Source organism: Nannospalax galili, unplaced genomic scaffold (genome assembly GCF_000622305.1).
Source record: "Nannospalax galili isolate Female #2095 unplaced genomic scaffold, S.galili_v1.0 scaffold901, whole genome shotgun sequence".
In the NCBI taxonomy this organism is placed as follows: Eukaryota; Metazoa; Chordata; class Mammalia; order Rodentia; family Spalacidae; genus Nannospalax; species Nannospalax galili.
The window spans coordinates 818,649-834,815 of NW_008344555.1; the positions used below are offsets into that span (position 1 = coordinate 818,649).

Genomic DNA, 16,167 nt, shown 5'->3' on the forward strand with positions numbered 1-16,167 from the left:
CTATCTATCTCTATCAGAACATTGATCAGCAAGGATTTATGGTAGTAAGAGCTCTTCCTCTCCCTTTGATGAGAAAGAAATGACATTTACCATTTGGCAGGCATGGGGTATCCTTGGCAGAATGCTCACCTCAAGAGTGACCAGATCCTTTACTATATAACAATAGAAGTGTTTGTTTTATGGTTGTTTTGCATTTCTGTGGATTGAACCCAGATCCTTGCACATACTTGGAAAGTCCTATACCAATTAAATTGTGTCTTCAACACCTTTGCAAAGTATAAGCATGATCATTGCCTTGGATGGGGCTTTCTCCTAGACCTGCTCTGCCTTCTATAATGGGATACATTTCCAGCCTTACTGTATTACTGCACTCTAACATTGACATATAGTTGATGCTTGATAAGCATCATTACTGAGTAAATTAATTTACTAGGGGGCTTCTGGCTTTATGAGTAAGGACATTTATTTTGTTGGGCAAGACATGGACTTTGAATTCAAGATATTTGTGGGCTTTGAGTCCTTCTCAGTATTGTCAGTTGAGTTGTGCCTTCTCCAAATTTATATGTTGATGTCCTAACCCTCAATATATCAGAATGTGATCTTATTTAGAAATAGGGTTATTTTAAATATAATTAGTTAAGATGTCATCAGGCAGGAATAGTGTGAGATCCTATTTTAAAATTAATGACACTGCTATAAAAGAGGAAATTCGTGTCTAGACATGCACACAGGGAAAAGACCATATAAAACTAAAGGCATATACTGAGGTGATTTGCCTACATACCAAAAAATACTAAATATCAGCAACAAACTACCAGACACTTGGAACAGCCATGGAACAGATCTCTCCATGGCAGTCTTGAGAAAGAATCACATTTACCAACGCCTTGACCTTGACTTTTAGTCCACAAAACTGTGAGACAGTAAATTTACAATGTTTAAGCTATCCAGTTTGTGTTACATTGTTATGGTAGCCAGGCAAATTAATAACACAGACATTGATCTTCTGTCATGTGTAGAAATCTTCAGTAAAAGCACATGCTCTTATGATTGAGTTAACACTGACCAGATCATGCTCACAGTGCACAATCATAGGAGAACCATATTTGTCTTTTCTTCTAAAATTATGTGGGATAATATACCTGGGATGTCAGTCACCTATCTGTAATACTTGAGCATGTTAAGGAGAAAGTGTGCAAAGAAAAGGGCTGAAGGTCAGTGCAGAATACATCCAGTGATTGCTTCATGTCTTCAGCTTAAAAACATTGTTTGGATTTTCCGTTTCTTAGAGTTCTAAACATTTTACTCACATATTTTGAAATTAATGTATTTATTCCTTTAGAAGCCTGGCAGGGAGAAGCAGCTCTCTGCTGATCTTTGGACAAAAGTTCCCTAAAACAGAGGGCAGGGCACACATTCAGTATGCCCATTTCTTCCAGATGATTCATCCACATCCTGACATCTTTGCACAATGGTCAGCTCCCCACTTGCCTACCTGTCCACTGTTCACCTATAACTCTAAACTAGGGCAAAGCACTTACAAAGTAAACAGATACCAAAGAACTATACTGTATCAATGAAGTTGAACCTTACCATTTCACATCATGTACAAAATTTAACTCAAAATGAGTGAAAGACCTAAATGAAAGAACTATATAAAACTTTCAGAGGAAAGCATGGGGATATGTCTTAATGGCCTGGGATTTGGTAATGGATGCTTAGAAATGACACCCAAATCACAAGGAACAAAATCGAAGTAAATAAGTTAGACTTAATTGAAAAGTGAAACTTTTGTGTATCCAGACATTATCAGAACAAACTATAGAAGGAGAGAAAATATCTGCAGGTCATGTCTCATAAGGTTCCAGTATCCAGATGACATAAAGAATGCTTACAGTTTAATGTCAAAAGAAAACTGCCCAATTAAATATGGTCACAGGACTTAATAGATATTTCTCCAAAGATATGCAAATAGCTCAGAAAACTATGAAAAGAAACTCCATGCCATTAATCATTAGAGAAATGCAAGTCAAAATCACAATGTGAAACCATTTCATACCTTGTAGTAAATCAATAATTAATAATAATAATAACTAATAAAAGCAGCAAATGATGGTGAGGTTTCAGGGAAACTAGAGCCATTATATATTGCTGATAAAATCATAAAATGGTTCAACCATTTGTTAAACAGATCATCTGTTAATAAGTTAAACATGAAATTACCATATAACCCAGTAATTGTAAAAGAACTAAAAATGTGTTGAAATGAAAGGAACGCCATGAAGTGCGCATGCTGCTGTATTGTAATCCAGCACATGCGAATCTCAAGCACGAAGATGGCGAGTCCAAGGTCAGTCTAGGATGTATGTGGAGACCCTATCTCAAAATAATAAGTACAAATAAACAAAAACTGTCTCATTCAAAAACAAACAAACAACAAAAAACAAACACAAAACAAAACAAACAAAAACTAGACGAATGGCATAATGAGAACTGAAACAAAATGAAGGGCGTGGAAAGAACTGAAAACATTTTGTTGAAGCAAAATGAATGATAAAAATCATGCTCAGATGCCGAGGAGCTCAGAAGGTGGGCGACTGTGACCAGTGATAGTCATGTGTATAGAGATTAGAAATGCATGTGAAAACGTCTCAATGTCAAGAGCCCTGAAATGAATTCTTCTGTATGAAAAAAAAAAAACAAGTATCTTCTTGAAGTCCCTCAAATTAAGGTAAAGAATAAGAACAAATCATTCTGGAAGAACGCAAAGGAAAATAGCTTTAGATACTTAAGTGACAATTGAATTTATTTTTATAATTGTTTTAATAGCTTTTGTATAATCTTCATTGCTATTATGAGATATAAAATGTATTTATCAAATCTGTAATCATTATGCCAAAAAATCTGAATTACTGTAATATTTTGTATATTGTTAAAACTGTAACTGTAATTGTAAAAAAAAAAATTTAAATTAAAAAAAAAATCATAGCAACCTGAAAGTTCTGTGCCTTGCCACAATGGGAGGGAGATCACCCCACACCGATCACCCCTTCCAAGGCTCAAGGACTTTTGTGGAAGAAGTTGACAGAAAGAGTGTAAGAGCTGGAGGAAGGGATTGAGTGTTAACTGGAAGTGTCCTTCGACCACTATGCCAGCAAGCTATAGTCACACGTCCATCCCATCCTTGTCAAGGAATTGATGGGGGAGTCAATTACCTCTCCCACCAAATCAAGCAACCTTAGCTGCATGTGGGGGAGGGGGCTAAAGATATATAAGCTATGAACTCCATGAGGCACCTCTCACTATTTTGTGTGGCTGTCGGAAAGTCACAGGATCTGTATTTTAGTGTGGACTTTCCAGTGCAGCAGTAAATGGGGGGGGGTGCCCACTCTTCTGTAAATAACCCCCTACCCTATGCTCTGTTAGCAAGCCCAATATGCTCATTAGGATTTTCCAAAAAAAGAGAAAAGAACAGAGCTCATGGAAACCTTCATTATTCCACCAAAGTTGACCCCATGTTGTCAAATCCTTTGATCTTTGATTTCTTATTCCTATCCATCCCCAAACTTCATTACACATATATAAATAAATAAATATATTTATATTTATATATATATATAAACACACACACACATATATATATATGTATAATGTAACCTGCTTCAGGTTGTTTCTGGAAAAATGTGTTAGCAATTGACTGTCTTTGGAATAATAAAAGAAGTAAACAAAAAGTCATAGCAATACTCTTTATAAGTGCTAAAGATGAAGCAATCCGAATATTCATGAACAGATTAATTCGTTAAGAAAATGTGACATCCTTGCAATGAAATGTTATTCAGCCATACAAAACAATGGAGTATCAATTGGCACGTGACTATATGCTAAATAAAGGAAACTAGACACAAGAAGCCATATATTGTATTATTACCTGTTTCATTTCTGTTGCTGTGATAAAATACCCTGACCAAAACAACTTAGGGGAGGAAAGAGTTTGTTTGGCTCACAATTCCAGGTCACAGGCCATAATTTTGGGGAACTCAAGGTTGAAGCACCCAGTCATATCATATCCTCAGAGGGCAGAGAGCAATCTACCATTGCTGTCTACCTTTTATGTTACTGGTGACTTTTCAGTGCACTTTCTCTTGTCTCATATAGCTCAGGACCCCCTGCCCATGGAATGGTGCTGCCCAGCTGGGACTTCCTGCAGGAATCAGCAATGAAGACAGTCTCCCACAGACATGCCCACAGGCCAATTTGAACTAGAAAATTTCCTCAGTTAAGACTCTGATGGTTCTAGGTTGTGGCGAGTTGACAGTTAAAAATAACCACCAAAATTGCATTTCAATGAACTTCCTAGAACAGGCAAATCTATAGAGGTAGAAAACAGGTTCAGGATTACTAGGGGCTGGGGAGGGGCAAACACAGACTGGTTGCTTAATGGTTACAAGCTCTTTCCTTTGGGGTGAAGAAATGTTCTGAAACTAAATAAAGATGATGGTTGTATACTTGTGTGAACATGCTCAATACCACTGAATTATACATTTTAAAACTGTGAACTTTTCAGTAGAAATAAAATAGTGCCTAGTGTTCCTTGGGCTGTGACACAGGTATTCTAATGAGGCTTATGATGATTTTTTTTCTTAAGGTAGAATACACTTAAGTTAAAATGTTAAGTGATACTCCTGCTGGGCGTGGTGGCACACACCTTTAATCCCAGCACTCCGGAGGCAGAGGCAGGTGGATCTCTGTGAGTTCGAGGCCAGCCTGGTCTACATAGTGAGTTCCAGGATAGCTGGGGCTACAGGGAGACCCTGTCTCAAAAAGACCAAAAAACATGTTAAGTGAGGAAAGCAAAGGGCCAAAATATATAAACAATATGGTCTCAGTGACACAGGAAAAAGCAAAGTCTGTGCATAGAGAAAACAAATTAGAAAAAAATATACCAAAATATTAATAGCACCTGTGTCTGGGTGACAGGCCCCTCCAGCTGACTTTGGTCTCATCTTCATTTTCTAAAGGTTTCCACTTGTTCTTTAAAACAACATATAATATCACTATTATAATGGAACTAAACACCTCTTTGTCTTTTGGTCTTTTTGAGACAGGGTCTCCTTGTAGTGGGGCTGGCTTGGAATTCACTATGCAGACCAGGCTGGTCTTGAACCCACAGAGATCCACCTGTCTCTGCCTCCCAACTGCTGGGATTAAAGGAGTGTGTCACCATGCCCAGCTCTCTTATTCTTTTAAGTAGAAAAAAATAATAAAGAAGATATACAACGAAAGGAAACAGTGGGTGGAGGGGAAGAGATACAAGGAACCAAAATCAAGAGAGAACACAATTTCGGGGAGCAGTCATGCAATTTGGACTTGAAAATTGCCAGGGAACAGATGGTAGTACCCAAGCAGACATCTGCGATGGATAGCAAAATCATATGCAAAGACACAAGTGGCCTTTGAAGCAAGCCCTTGAGAGGCCCAGCAGAGAAGGCTGCTTGCCTAACCAAACAGAAGGGCCAAACCCCTGTCCACCTTGTCAGAGTCTGGCCTGCAAGAGGCCTTGAGGCTGCAAAAGGGCTGGAAGGGGTACGGATGGGGTTGCAGATGAAGAAAGAGGTTCCTGCTAATGAAACTGGTGAACGCTGCAGCTAACATTTACATGGTACTTCACAGTTTGTAAATATTCACACACAGATAACTTAAATGTTAGTGTTGCATCATGTTTTATAATGTCCCTGTGAGGCAATTGTTATTCCTATCTTACCACGGAGGAATGAAGTATATAGAAGTGATGGGAATTTATTTGTGTAATATTTGTATAATGCTCACTAGCTGCCAAAACCTGTCCTGAGAGTTTTGCCTCTGTCCACAGGGCTAGAAGGAGACAGAATTGGGACACAAATCCAGCTTCTCTGACACTACAACACCACTCTTATATTGATGCTGAAGTAAAATTTATCTGTCTACACACTCCCAAGTAAAGCCACAAGTGGATCTATCTATCTATCTATCTATCTATCTATCTATCTATCTATCTATCTATCTATCTATCTATCTATATCTATCTTCTATTTATCTATCTATGATCATCTATCTATCTATCATCTATCTATCAATCTATCTATAATATCATCTCTATCTATCTATCTATCATCTATCTATCTATCTATCTATCTATCTATCTATCTATCTATCTATCATCTATCTTCCCATTAAGCCAGATCTATATTTATTTTTCCTGATTATAAATATAACAAATGACTGTTTAAAATATGCAGATATAGCTAACACTAAAGGCCTTTTGTAAAAGTCATGTGGAAACCTACTATATGTTTTCATTCTCTGTTATACAGGTATCAATATTTCCAACTAGGCACATATTGATAGACTCACAGACTTCAATTTATTAACAACAATTCTTAAATAAATATCCATGTATATCTGAGGGAGTGTTGAGAACATGGGGTCATTGAGTGCTTCACCCTAAAATGGACATCTGTGTCACCCTCTCCAAGTCCCAGGGAACATGGTGAGAGGGTAGAAGGCCTGTGGGAGGTGGAGGACAGGGAGAATTGAAGGTGAACTCTGTCTTCTGGATATAACATGGCCCATGCAATCATGAACACATAGCAGCTGCCAGTCACTGCCTGCACAAGACCTGTACACACACACACACACACACACACACACACACACACCAAAGGTACTGGAGAGATGGCTCAGCAGTCAAGAGCATTAGCTGCTCTTGCATAGGACTCGGATTTGGTTCTCAGCACCCACATGGCAGATAGCAACCATCTATAACTCCAGTTCCAGGGGTGTCTGACGCCCTCTTCTGACCCCTGTGAGCATTGCACAACACAGGTGCACTTACTTACATGCAGGCAATATACTCATACACATAAAATAAGAATAATGAATAAAACATTAGAAAAAGAAGGAAAGGAAGGGAGGAAAGAAAGAAGGAAAGGAAAGGCATGCGAGTAGAATTAGTTGGAAAGAAAAAGGGGATTGGTGGGAGTGGGAAAAGGTTGAGAGAGGGTACTGAGGGGTGAATGTGGTCACAGTACATTATACGCATGCATAAAACTGTCCAAAATAAAGAATGCAACAGCAACGACAATAGATCCTTGTACTTGCCGTTCTGCAAGTACCTCTCTGTATGTATGTATGTTTGTCTAGAACAGACTGATAGAAGTCGAATTACAAGGTCAAAAGTATCTGTACAATTATACAAAATAAAAATGGTCACAGACATTCACAAATTGCTCTTCAAAAATGCTACTGGCAGCACACAAGAATGAGTCATTTCCCCACAGGTTTGTCAATACTGGGTATTCTCAGCATTTAAAAATTTTACCAGTCTAGAGCAGGGAATTGTAGCACACACCTGTAATCCCAGCACTGGGGATGGGTGTGTGAAGACAGGAGGAGCATGAGTTTGAGGGTAGCCTGGGCTACATAGTGAGTTCCAGCACAGCTTGGCTATATACCAAGACCCTAACCTCAAAACCACCCCCATGTTTTTAAATCAGTCTGCTAGGCAAACTGGTATATCATTATTCATTTCATTTGTGTTTGAAAATAGTGAAATGGTATATTTTTATATTATTGGCCTTTTTCTGATTTTGTAGATTGGTCATTTTTTTCTTTGACAATGGGTTGTGTATTAGTGAATTGCAGAGATAAGAGGCCTTTGTAGACCACATGAGATATTGACACATTCCTTTTAAAGGACCAAGTAAGCCCTGGAGATTTATACCTACCATAAACCCCATTTTTAAATGTTGTATTTGACGTCATTTTGTTGAGCTGAACAGAAAAGCAATATTAGCCAACAATAACTGATACTTGGAATTCATGGTGATTATCATCTTGTGGGTTTAATGATTTATTAGCCACATGATGGTAAGATAATATAATCACACAAGCCAGGAACTTAAATAAACATTTGTTCATCTGTCATGAACTGCTCAGTAATAACTCTAGTGGGTAAATAGTAAGAGTTCCTGCATGTGGGTGTTGTATGTATATGTGTGTGCACATGCAAGTTTGAGAATGTCGGGGGGATGTGCATGGTCAGTCATGTACACATTGCTATGAAGGATGTTTAATAGAGGAGTGGAGAGAGAGAGATCATTGCATGCTCAGAGACTGTCTAGAGGCTCTCATTTGGATGTATCTCTCAGAAGCAGGAAATTGGTTACTTCCTGCCAGCCTTGGTAATGGGCTGTCATGGCCATCACTCTTTCAGAGTGTTGTCCTGGTAGTACCACCCTAAATTGGTGGAGATGGGTTAGAGTACCATTTTTCCATAAGGCCTTTTGGTTTGGCTTGGGCTGTGATGGTACTGGAACTAGGTTGATGTCAGAAGATCTTCAGATGTTTGTGTGTTGGCTTGGGGCTGTGAGGTTTGTAGTGATGATTGTACCCCCATTCAATAGCTTCTGAAAGATAATGGCATGCTTACTTTCAATTTTCATAAATATTACCAAGCTGCCTATCAAAATACTGTACCACAGCCCTAAATGGGACATGTGTATCACTCCTCTAAGGCTCAGGGAACATTGCAGAAGAATGTAAATGCCACAGGATGAGAAGGAGTGCTGTAAAACACTGTCTTTTGTACATGGCATGGCTGTTGCACCTATGAACTCACAACAGCTGTAGCTACTTGCACAAGCCTGGGCCCATCAGCATTCCAGCATGGATGCAAGAGGGGTTTCCAGAGTAGCTACGGACTATTAAAGTGTGTAAGGGGATAGAGAGTCATATTCATCATCATATTCTTCAGTGGTGGAGCCACTGGTACATTGCTCCCACTTGAGCAAATACTGCCTACACACACACACACACACACACACACACACGCATGCACACACACGCACGCATGCACACACACACACGCACACACGCATGCACACACACACGCATGCACGCATGCACACACACACACATGCACACACACACATACACACACACACGCACGCACGCCTGCACACACACACACGCACACACACACGCACACACGCACACACACACACGCATGCACACACACACACGCACACACGCATGCACACACACACGCATGCACGCATGCACACACACACACATGCACACACACACATACACACACACACGCACGCACGCCTGCACACACACACACGCACACACACACGCACACACGCACACACACACACGCATGCACACACACACACGCACACACGCATGCACACACACACGCATGCACGCATGCACACACACACACACATGCACACACACACATACACACACACACGCACGCACGCATGCACACACACACACGCACACACACATGCACACACACAAATGCTCAGGCAGGGAACCCTAATTTAATGCAATGGGTCACAAAAAATAGAAAGTAGTAGGGAGTCTTGGAAAGAAGGGATTTGGTGGGAGGTGGACTGGGCGTAAAAGAAAATAGTGAAGTTTTGATCAAAGAGCAATATATATATATATATGTAGAAAAATAAATAAATTTTTAAAAAGTGGTAACAAGATATCTTTTAGCAGTGTTTGAGACAATTTTGTGAACACTATCTCGATTAATCTTCAAATAATCTTGAAAGTCAATCTTGAATGTAGGTACTATATGGCATAGATGCTAATGTAAATGATGATTCTTTCTCTTTGGAAGGTGGCTATACAACACTGTGGCCCTGAATCCACATTTTTCTGAAGCAAACACTGAAGTTGGGGAGAGTGTCACTTACTTGCTCTGAGGGTGGAGAGCTGATGAGTGCTAGAGCTGTAATTTGCCTGAGTTGTCTGATTCCAGAACCAGTGGTAACTGGTTCCATAGCTGTCTTGAGGGCCTTAAGTCCGTGTAGCCCTTAGAGAGAGAGGGAAGGATGCCCTCAGGTACAGCTGTTGCTACCATGCCTGGGGCCAAGCAGAAGTCCTGCAACATGAATACTGTCCAGCTGTGCAACCCTCAGGCCTGTCAGGAACTTTCAGTGAGAAGCAGTCTCAGGAGGCAGAAGAAATCAGCTAATTTGGTTCAGAAAAAGGCATCGGAGAAACAAATTGCTGCTCCATCATGAATGTAATAAGACAGTTAGGTGGGTGGAAATAATTCTCCTTTGATTATATGGGTGAGGAGTATGTGTAGCAAATGTAAAATCCAGGCTGCTTTTCATTGGCCTCCTCCTCCCGCTAACCATACACTTCTTGTCTCCAAACTGTCCAGCTGGTGTGTGCTTGGGGAACACTATTCTAACTTTAACATTAGCCCAGGCAAAACAGAATTAGGGAGAAACTCTTCTGCCAAAAAATAGCATGTCAATGTCAAATAGAGATGCTTTGCATATCTACTATTTTCTTATTTGCATCAGGATTGACTCATAATTACATTGTACAATTTGACTATACTGCCAAAGATGATAGAAAAAAAAGTAACTGAAATTTCATTTATTTTTCTCTTTCCTTTATCTCCAAATTTGGACAGATACACTTTCACTGAAAGGAAAAAGACTGGATTTTCATGGAGAAGGTGACACACGTGTAAGCCTGACCAACGTCATTCCTGAACTCAGCCGACTCACAGCATGCATTGATCTCATATCCATGGGTCACAGCTCAAGTTATTGGATGGCTTTCTCTTATATTACTAATAACACCCTCCTGGGCAGAGAAGACATAGACCTTGGAATTGCAGGAGACCATCAGCAGCTTATACTATACAGCTTGGGCAAGACCTTTGATATCAGTTATCAGCTGATTCCATTTCAGTGGCATACAGTATGTTTGACATGGGATGGTGTGAAGGGCAGATTAGAGCTCTTTCTGAACAAAGAAAGGATATTGGCAATAATGGATCAGCCACACAACCTGTCTGCTAATGGGACTTTGGTCTTAGGGTGCTTGCCCAAGAATGGAGAGGGACAGATTAAAAGTGTGATATCTTGCTTTACCGGCAGCTTATATTACTTTCAACTCTGGGACCACATCCTGAAAAATGAGGAGTTTATGACGTGCTTACATGGAAATGTAGTTAGTTGGGAAGAAGATGTTTGGATCATCCACAAGATAATACCAACTGTTGACAGGAGACTGCGGTGCTGTGAGTAACTTACAATTTTTTTTTACTTAGCAAGGGTAGAGTTGGTACAGTACTGCTCTGCTCGCAAGCAATGCTCAAATAATCCTTTCTTAGATCAAGGCTTTGTCTTCTCCCAAGGAGCCCAAGGTTCCTACAGTTTTGTTATCTGCTATTTGATGTAGAGAAAATACTGTTTTCTTTTACCTTTTATTTTGGTATAACTTCAAGCTCATAGAATCTTCATAAGAACAACAAAATCTGTAGATTCTTTTTCTAGAATCACCAATGGTTAACAGGTTCCCACACATATACTTTATCATTCTTCGTATCTTCATCTCCCTCTCTGTCTCCCATTGCTACACACACACACATACACACGCACACACACACACACACACCACCACCACCACCACCACCACCACCACCACCAGCCCACACCACCCCCCACACCACGCTACATCCCTTATTTGCTTCTAGGTAATTTAACAGTGAGAAGCAGGTATGATTCTTTTGTACTAATGTTTGCCTCAGAGATGTTTCCTAAGAATAAGACGTTATGTTAATCATATTACAATGATCAAGACCAGAAATTTTAACAATGATACAATATTAATATCTAATTCCTAACTCATCTTAAAATTTAGTCAGTCATCTTATTAATTTCCTTCATAACTATCTTTTGTTTGGTCTAAGACCCAATTCACAATTATGTATTACATTTAGTTTCTAAGTCTTTTTTACACTCTCAATCTTTCCTTGGCTTTCGTGACCAAGACATTCCTGGGATATAGTGCAATTACTTTGTAGAACATTCCTTAATTTCCGCTTGTCTGCTCTTTCTTCGTGGTTAGGTTCTGGCTATGTCTTTTTGGCAAGAATACAGTGTGTCACAACCGCAGACAATGGTGCCAATGTCCAATATTTGTGATGATAAGTTTGATCACTCGGTTCTGATGTTTGCCAGAGTTCATCAATGTAAACTTGTTATCTTTTTCCTTGTAATTTTAATTAATTTCTAAGGAGATGTTTTTAGGTTGTGTAAATATCTTCTTATCCAACTTTCACTCAAAATTTTGCATATATTGATGATTTTTATTGAGATCACTAACAACTGCAGTGGTGGTAAAATGACAGTATTAAAAGTTCCACTGTATTTATTGGCTTGTTTTCATTATAGTTTAAGGAAGTTTTTCTGTTCTTCCAAATTCATTCATTCATTAATTTGTATGGACATGAACTCGTGGGTTCTAATTTTATTCACTGGATTTCATTCTGTTACTGTTGTTTATTTTGATTCTGAAAATTGGTCCATATTTGAAAATTGGTACAAATTTGGTCAGTTTGGCACTTCTGTCTTTTTGACACATTCTATCATTCTTTGAGCATTTTTTTTTTGCTTTCTGGTAAAATAAAATGCTCCAGGCATAAGCATTCACACTTTTTTTCTGTTCTGCCCAATAATCAGTTATTTTCCCAAGGAACCATGATTCCTTTCAGTGACGAATAGTATTTATAAAAGAAGTCAATTCTCTTTTTATTACAATGATGTTACTTGAAGGACTCCTTGGAATGGAGTTCTTCAAAAGAAAACCCTGCATACTTGGAATTATGGTTCTTCTTCTCTCTAGGCATGAGAAGGAAATGTAGGGCCATTTTTCTCTGTACAATTCCACTTTTCCCTTGGTGTCAGTCTTTTCTACCACTACTGTAGACGGCAGCCCTGAGACTGGCATAATCAGTGACAATAGGATTTTTCATATTTCTAGAAGTGTTCACTTTTTTTTCATTTTTTCCTAGAGAGGTATTGTGTATTGTTCTTTTAATTGGGGGGGTCAGCTAAGGAGTAAAGGGGGTTAGGTCTGAATCTAAGAATGCTCTCACAGGCTGCAAGGATATGCTTTCCCCAATAGTCTGGATACGACTGGATTAATGGCAGCAGCACATTGCACTGGGTTTCTATTGCTCTGAGAGTAGACCGGTGCAAAGGAACATGAAAGCTACCTTTTTTTGTGATAGTAGCTGAAGAAACTGTTTTTTCTTCTTTTCTGAGGCCTTAAATATAAAAGAAAATAGATTTAGCTAACCCTAATTCCAAAATTGAGCTACAGATTGATAAATTAAGCCCGAGAAGCTCACACAATGTAATTAAAAATATTTTATTTATTTATTTATTTTTTTATGTGTATGCGTGTATTGCCTGCATGTAGGTAAGTGCAGCCATGTTGTGCAATGCCCTCAGAAGTCAGAAAAGGCTGTCAGATCCCCTGGGACTGGAGTTACGGAAAGATTGTAAGAATTAGAGGTGCTTGATGACCACAAGTAAACAGTCTTCCAGACAGCTGGTCATTTACTCATATGAGCTCACAGCAATGTTGACTGCATGCACAAGTCTTATGTGATCTCACACTGAACAAAAAAGTCCAGCATAGACATGCGGAAGCAGGCCACAAATCCCATTCCAACATAAGAAACTTAAAAATAAATTATTTATCATTTTTATTGTATGTGTATGAGTTACTGCCTGCATGTGTGTAAGTGCACTTGTGTCGTGCAATGCCCACGGAGGACAGAAGAGGCTGCCGGATCCCCTGGAACTGGAGTTATGGACAGTTGTTAGCTGCCATGTGGATGCTGGGATTCGAACCCGGGTCTTCTGCAAAGAACATTCAGTGTTCTTAACTGCTGAGCCATCTCCCTAGCCCCACACACAATGTAGTTTAAAGTAACTTTATCTAAGGAAACAGTAGTATGACCCCAATAAGTATACCAGCTTTATAGCAGCCTTTGAAAACATAATCAAACTTTTTCCCCCACCATCTGATGATAAACTACTATCTTAAGGTGGTATACAATCCTTATTTATTTTTTATCTTTTTTACACCTTAAAATATCTCATTCGTTATTTTTATTTTATTTTTTGTGCATGAGCATATTGTGTGCAGGTATGTAAATGAACCTGTGTTGTGTAATGCCTGCTGCAGTCACATGAGGGCATCGATCCCCTGGAACTGGAGTTATGTATGATTGTTAGCCACCATGTGGGTGTTGAGAACCGAACCCAGTTCCTCTTGCAAGAGCAGCCGGTGCTCTTAACCACTGAGCCATCTCTCTGGCCTCCTTTTGTACACTTTTAAATACACAATCCAGCCTCTTGGTCTGACTGATTCCTTGTGAATATAATACACAATATCTAATACAACAAACAGAAAAAAAAAACATGACCTAAAATGACAATTAGGCAAAAGAGTAGAAAATGTTCTTTCTACTGTTCAGGTTTCTTTCCAAATCCTGGAACAGGAAGTCCTAAAATGAACACCAGAATGGCCTATATGGAATTGGAAAAGCCTTTGAAATTGTCTACCCCACCCCCCAAAAAAAACAAGGTGGATTTTTTTCCTCTCTAAGGACATAGTCTTTAGTTTCTATCACATTCTAGTAATATGATTGATGACTTTTAATAAGTTCTTCCTATGTTCTAGGCATTTTATAGATAAGGAAAGAGAGGCTCAGAGAAGATAAGAAAATTTCTCAAGGTCACCAGTCTAGTAAGTAATGCAGCTGGCCTTTGAATAAATATATTCCTGGTTGCAAAGTCCATGCTCTTTGGACTCCCATGCTATGCAAGATTGTCTCTAGGAGATTCTGTAGCCTCTACAAGAACATGGGGCCTTTTAGAGGCTTCTGTTGAAGGGAATTTCTGGTGCTGATAACCCACCTAAAGGAATTAGGTGGCCAGCTTGATTCACTGCCATCCTTGTCACTAAAGAAGTGCAACATCATAGAATTTCTTTTATCTTGAGCACGTGACAGCTAGGAAAATGGTGGCAATGTATGAATAAATATGAATGATTACATGCTGAGCTCTAGCTTTTGTCTAATAAATTGATATTTATGATCCATAGAAGGATTATAACCTTTAAAAATAAATTTTAATGAGCACATTACTAGGTTACAAATCTCAATAAATCTATTTACACATACAAAATATATATACATATATATTTATATTCATGAGAACAAGACTTTGGGGAACATTTGCTGAAAAACCATGAACTCTACCTGGATTTAATAAACAAGTATTCACGACAGTTAGCAATGTCTCAGGAATATTTAAACAGAATGGTGATAAATAATAACAGTAAAGGTGCTAATCATTAGGCATTTATTTTTTGGGGAGTAAAGCTTTTTCCCTCTTTTTAAAAAATATAAAACAGGGGTTGGAGAGATGTCTCAGCTGTTAAGAGCACTGTCTGTTCTTGCAGAGGACCCGGGTTCAGTTCCCATATGGAGGGTAACAACCACTTGTAACTCCAGCTCCAGGGTATCTGACACCCTCTTCTGACCATCATGAACATTCCACATGAGTGCACTTAACACACATGCAGGCAATACACTCATACACATAAAATAAAAATAATAAAGTATTTAAAAATATATATAGCATAATACATATGGTTGTCAATAAAATAGATTTAAATAATGCAAAAGTGTAAAGTAAAAGTTACCTCAATTTTTCTTAGAAATGTCTATTCTTAAAGATATTTTATGGGGTTATAAGTGCATATATATGTGTGCATGCCATGTATAGTTTAATGGATAAAATACACATACCTACAGACATGTTGTTATACCACTTGATTTAACAGTATTATCATGGGCACAGAAGTATATTTAAATCTATTTTTAGAGTTGCCCATGTTTCCTGGTATAGATGCGGCATAATGTATTTAACTAGCCTACCATTGATGGCTATTTAAATTACTTCAGTCTCTGCAGCTACCGATAATGCTGCCAAAAATTTTGTTATGCATGTGCACATGGTGTACTTGGCACTGCTATTTCATAGGACACATTCTTATTTTCCATTATTTTTTATTCAATGTTTATGATGTTTGTACAGTATAATTTCATGGTATTTAAATCTCCTCCTCTATCTGTAGCCTCCTTACTGCTCCACTCAATTTGATTTTACACACACACACACACACACACACACACACACACAGACACAGACACACACACAGACACAGACACAGACACACACACACAGACACAGACACACACACAGACACAGACACAGACACACACAC

General features: G+C 38.8%; 1 protein-coding gene across 1 annotated transcript in view; it reads left to right on the forward strand.

The window, feature by feature from the left end:
- The first annotated feature begins 9,914 nt into the window (after positions 1 to 9,914).
- The window catches only part of Adgrg4 (adhesion G protein-coupled receptor G4), a 135,032-nt gene continuing 128,779 nt past the window's right edge, over positions 9,915 to 16,167 (forward strand). The window contains exons 1-2 of the mRNA XM_008840711.1: positions 9,915 to 9,978; positions 10,484 to 11,098. Of these exons, the coding sequence (XP_008838933.1) occupies positions 9,915 to 9,978; positions 10,484 to 11,098 (679 nt within the window). The remainder of the gene's footprint in view (positions 9,979 to 10,483; positions 11,099 to 16,167) is intronic.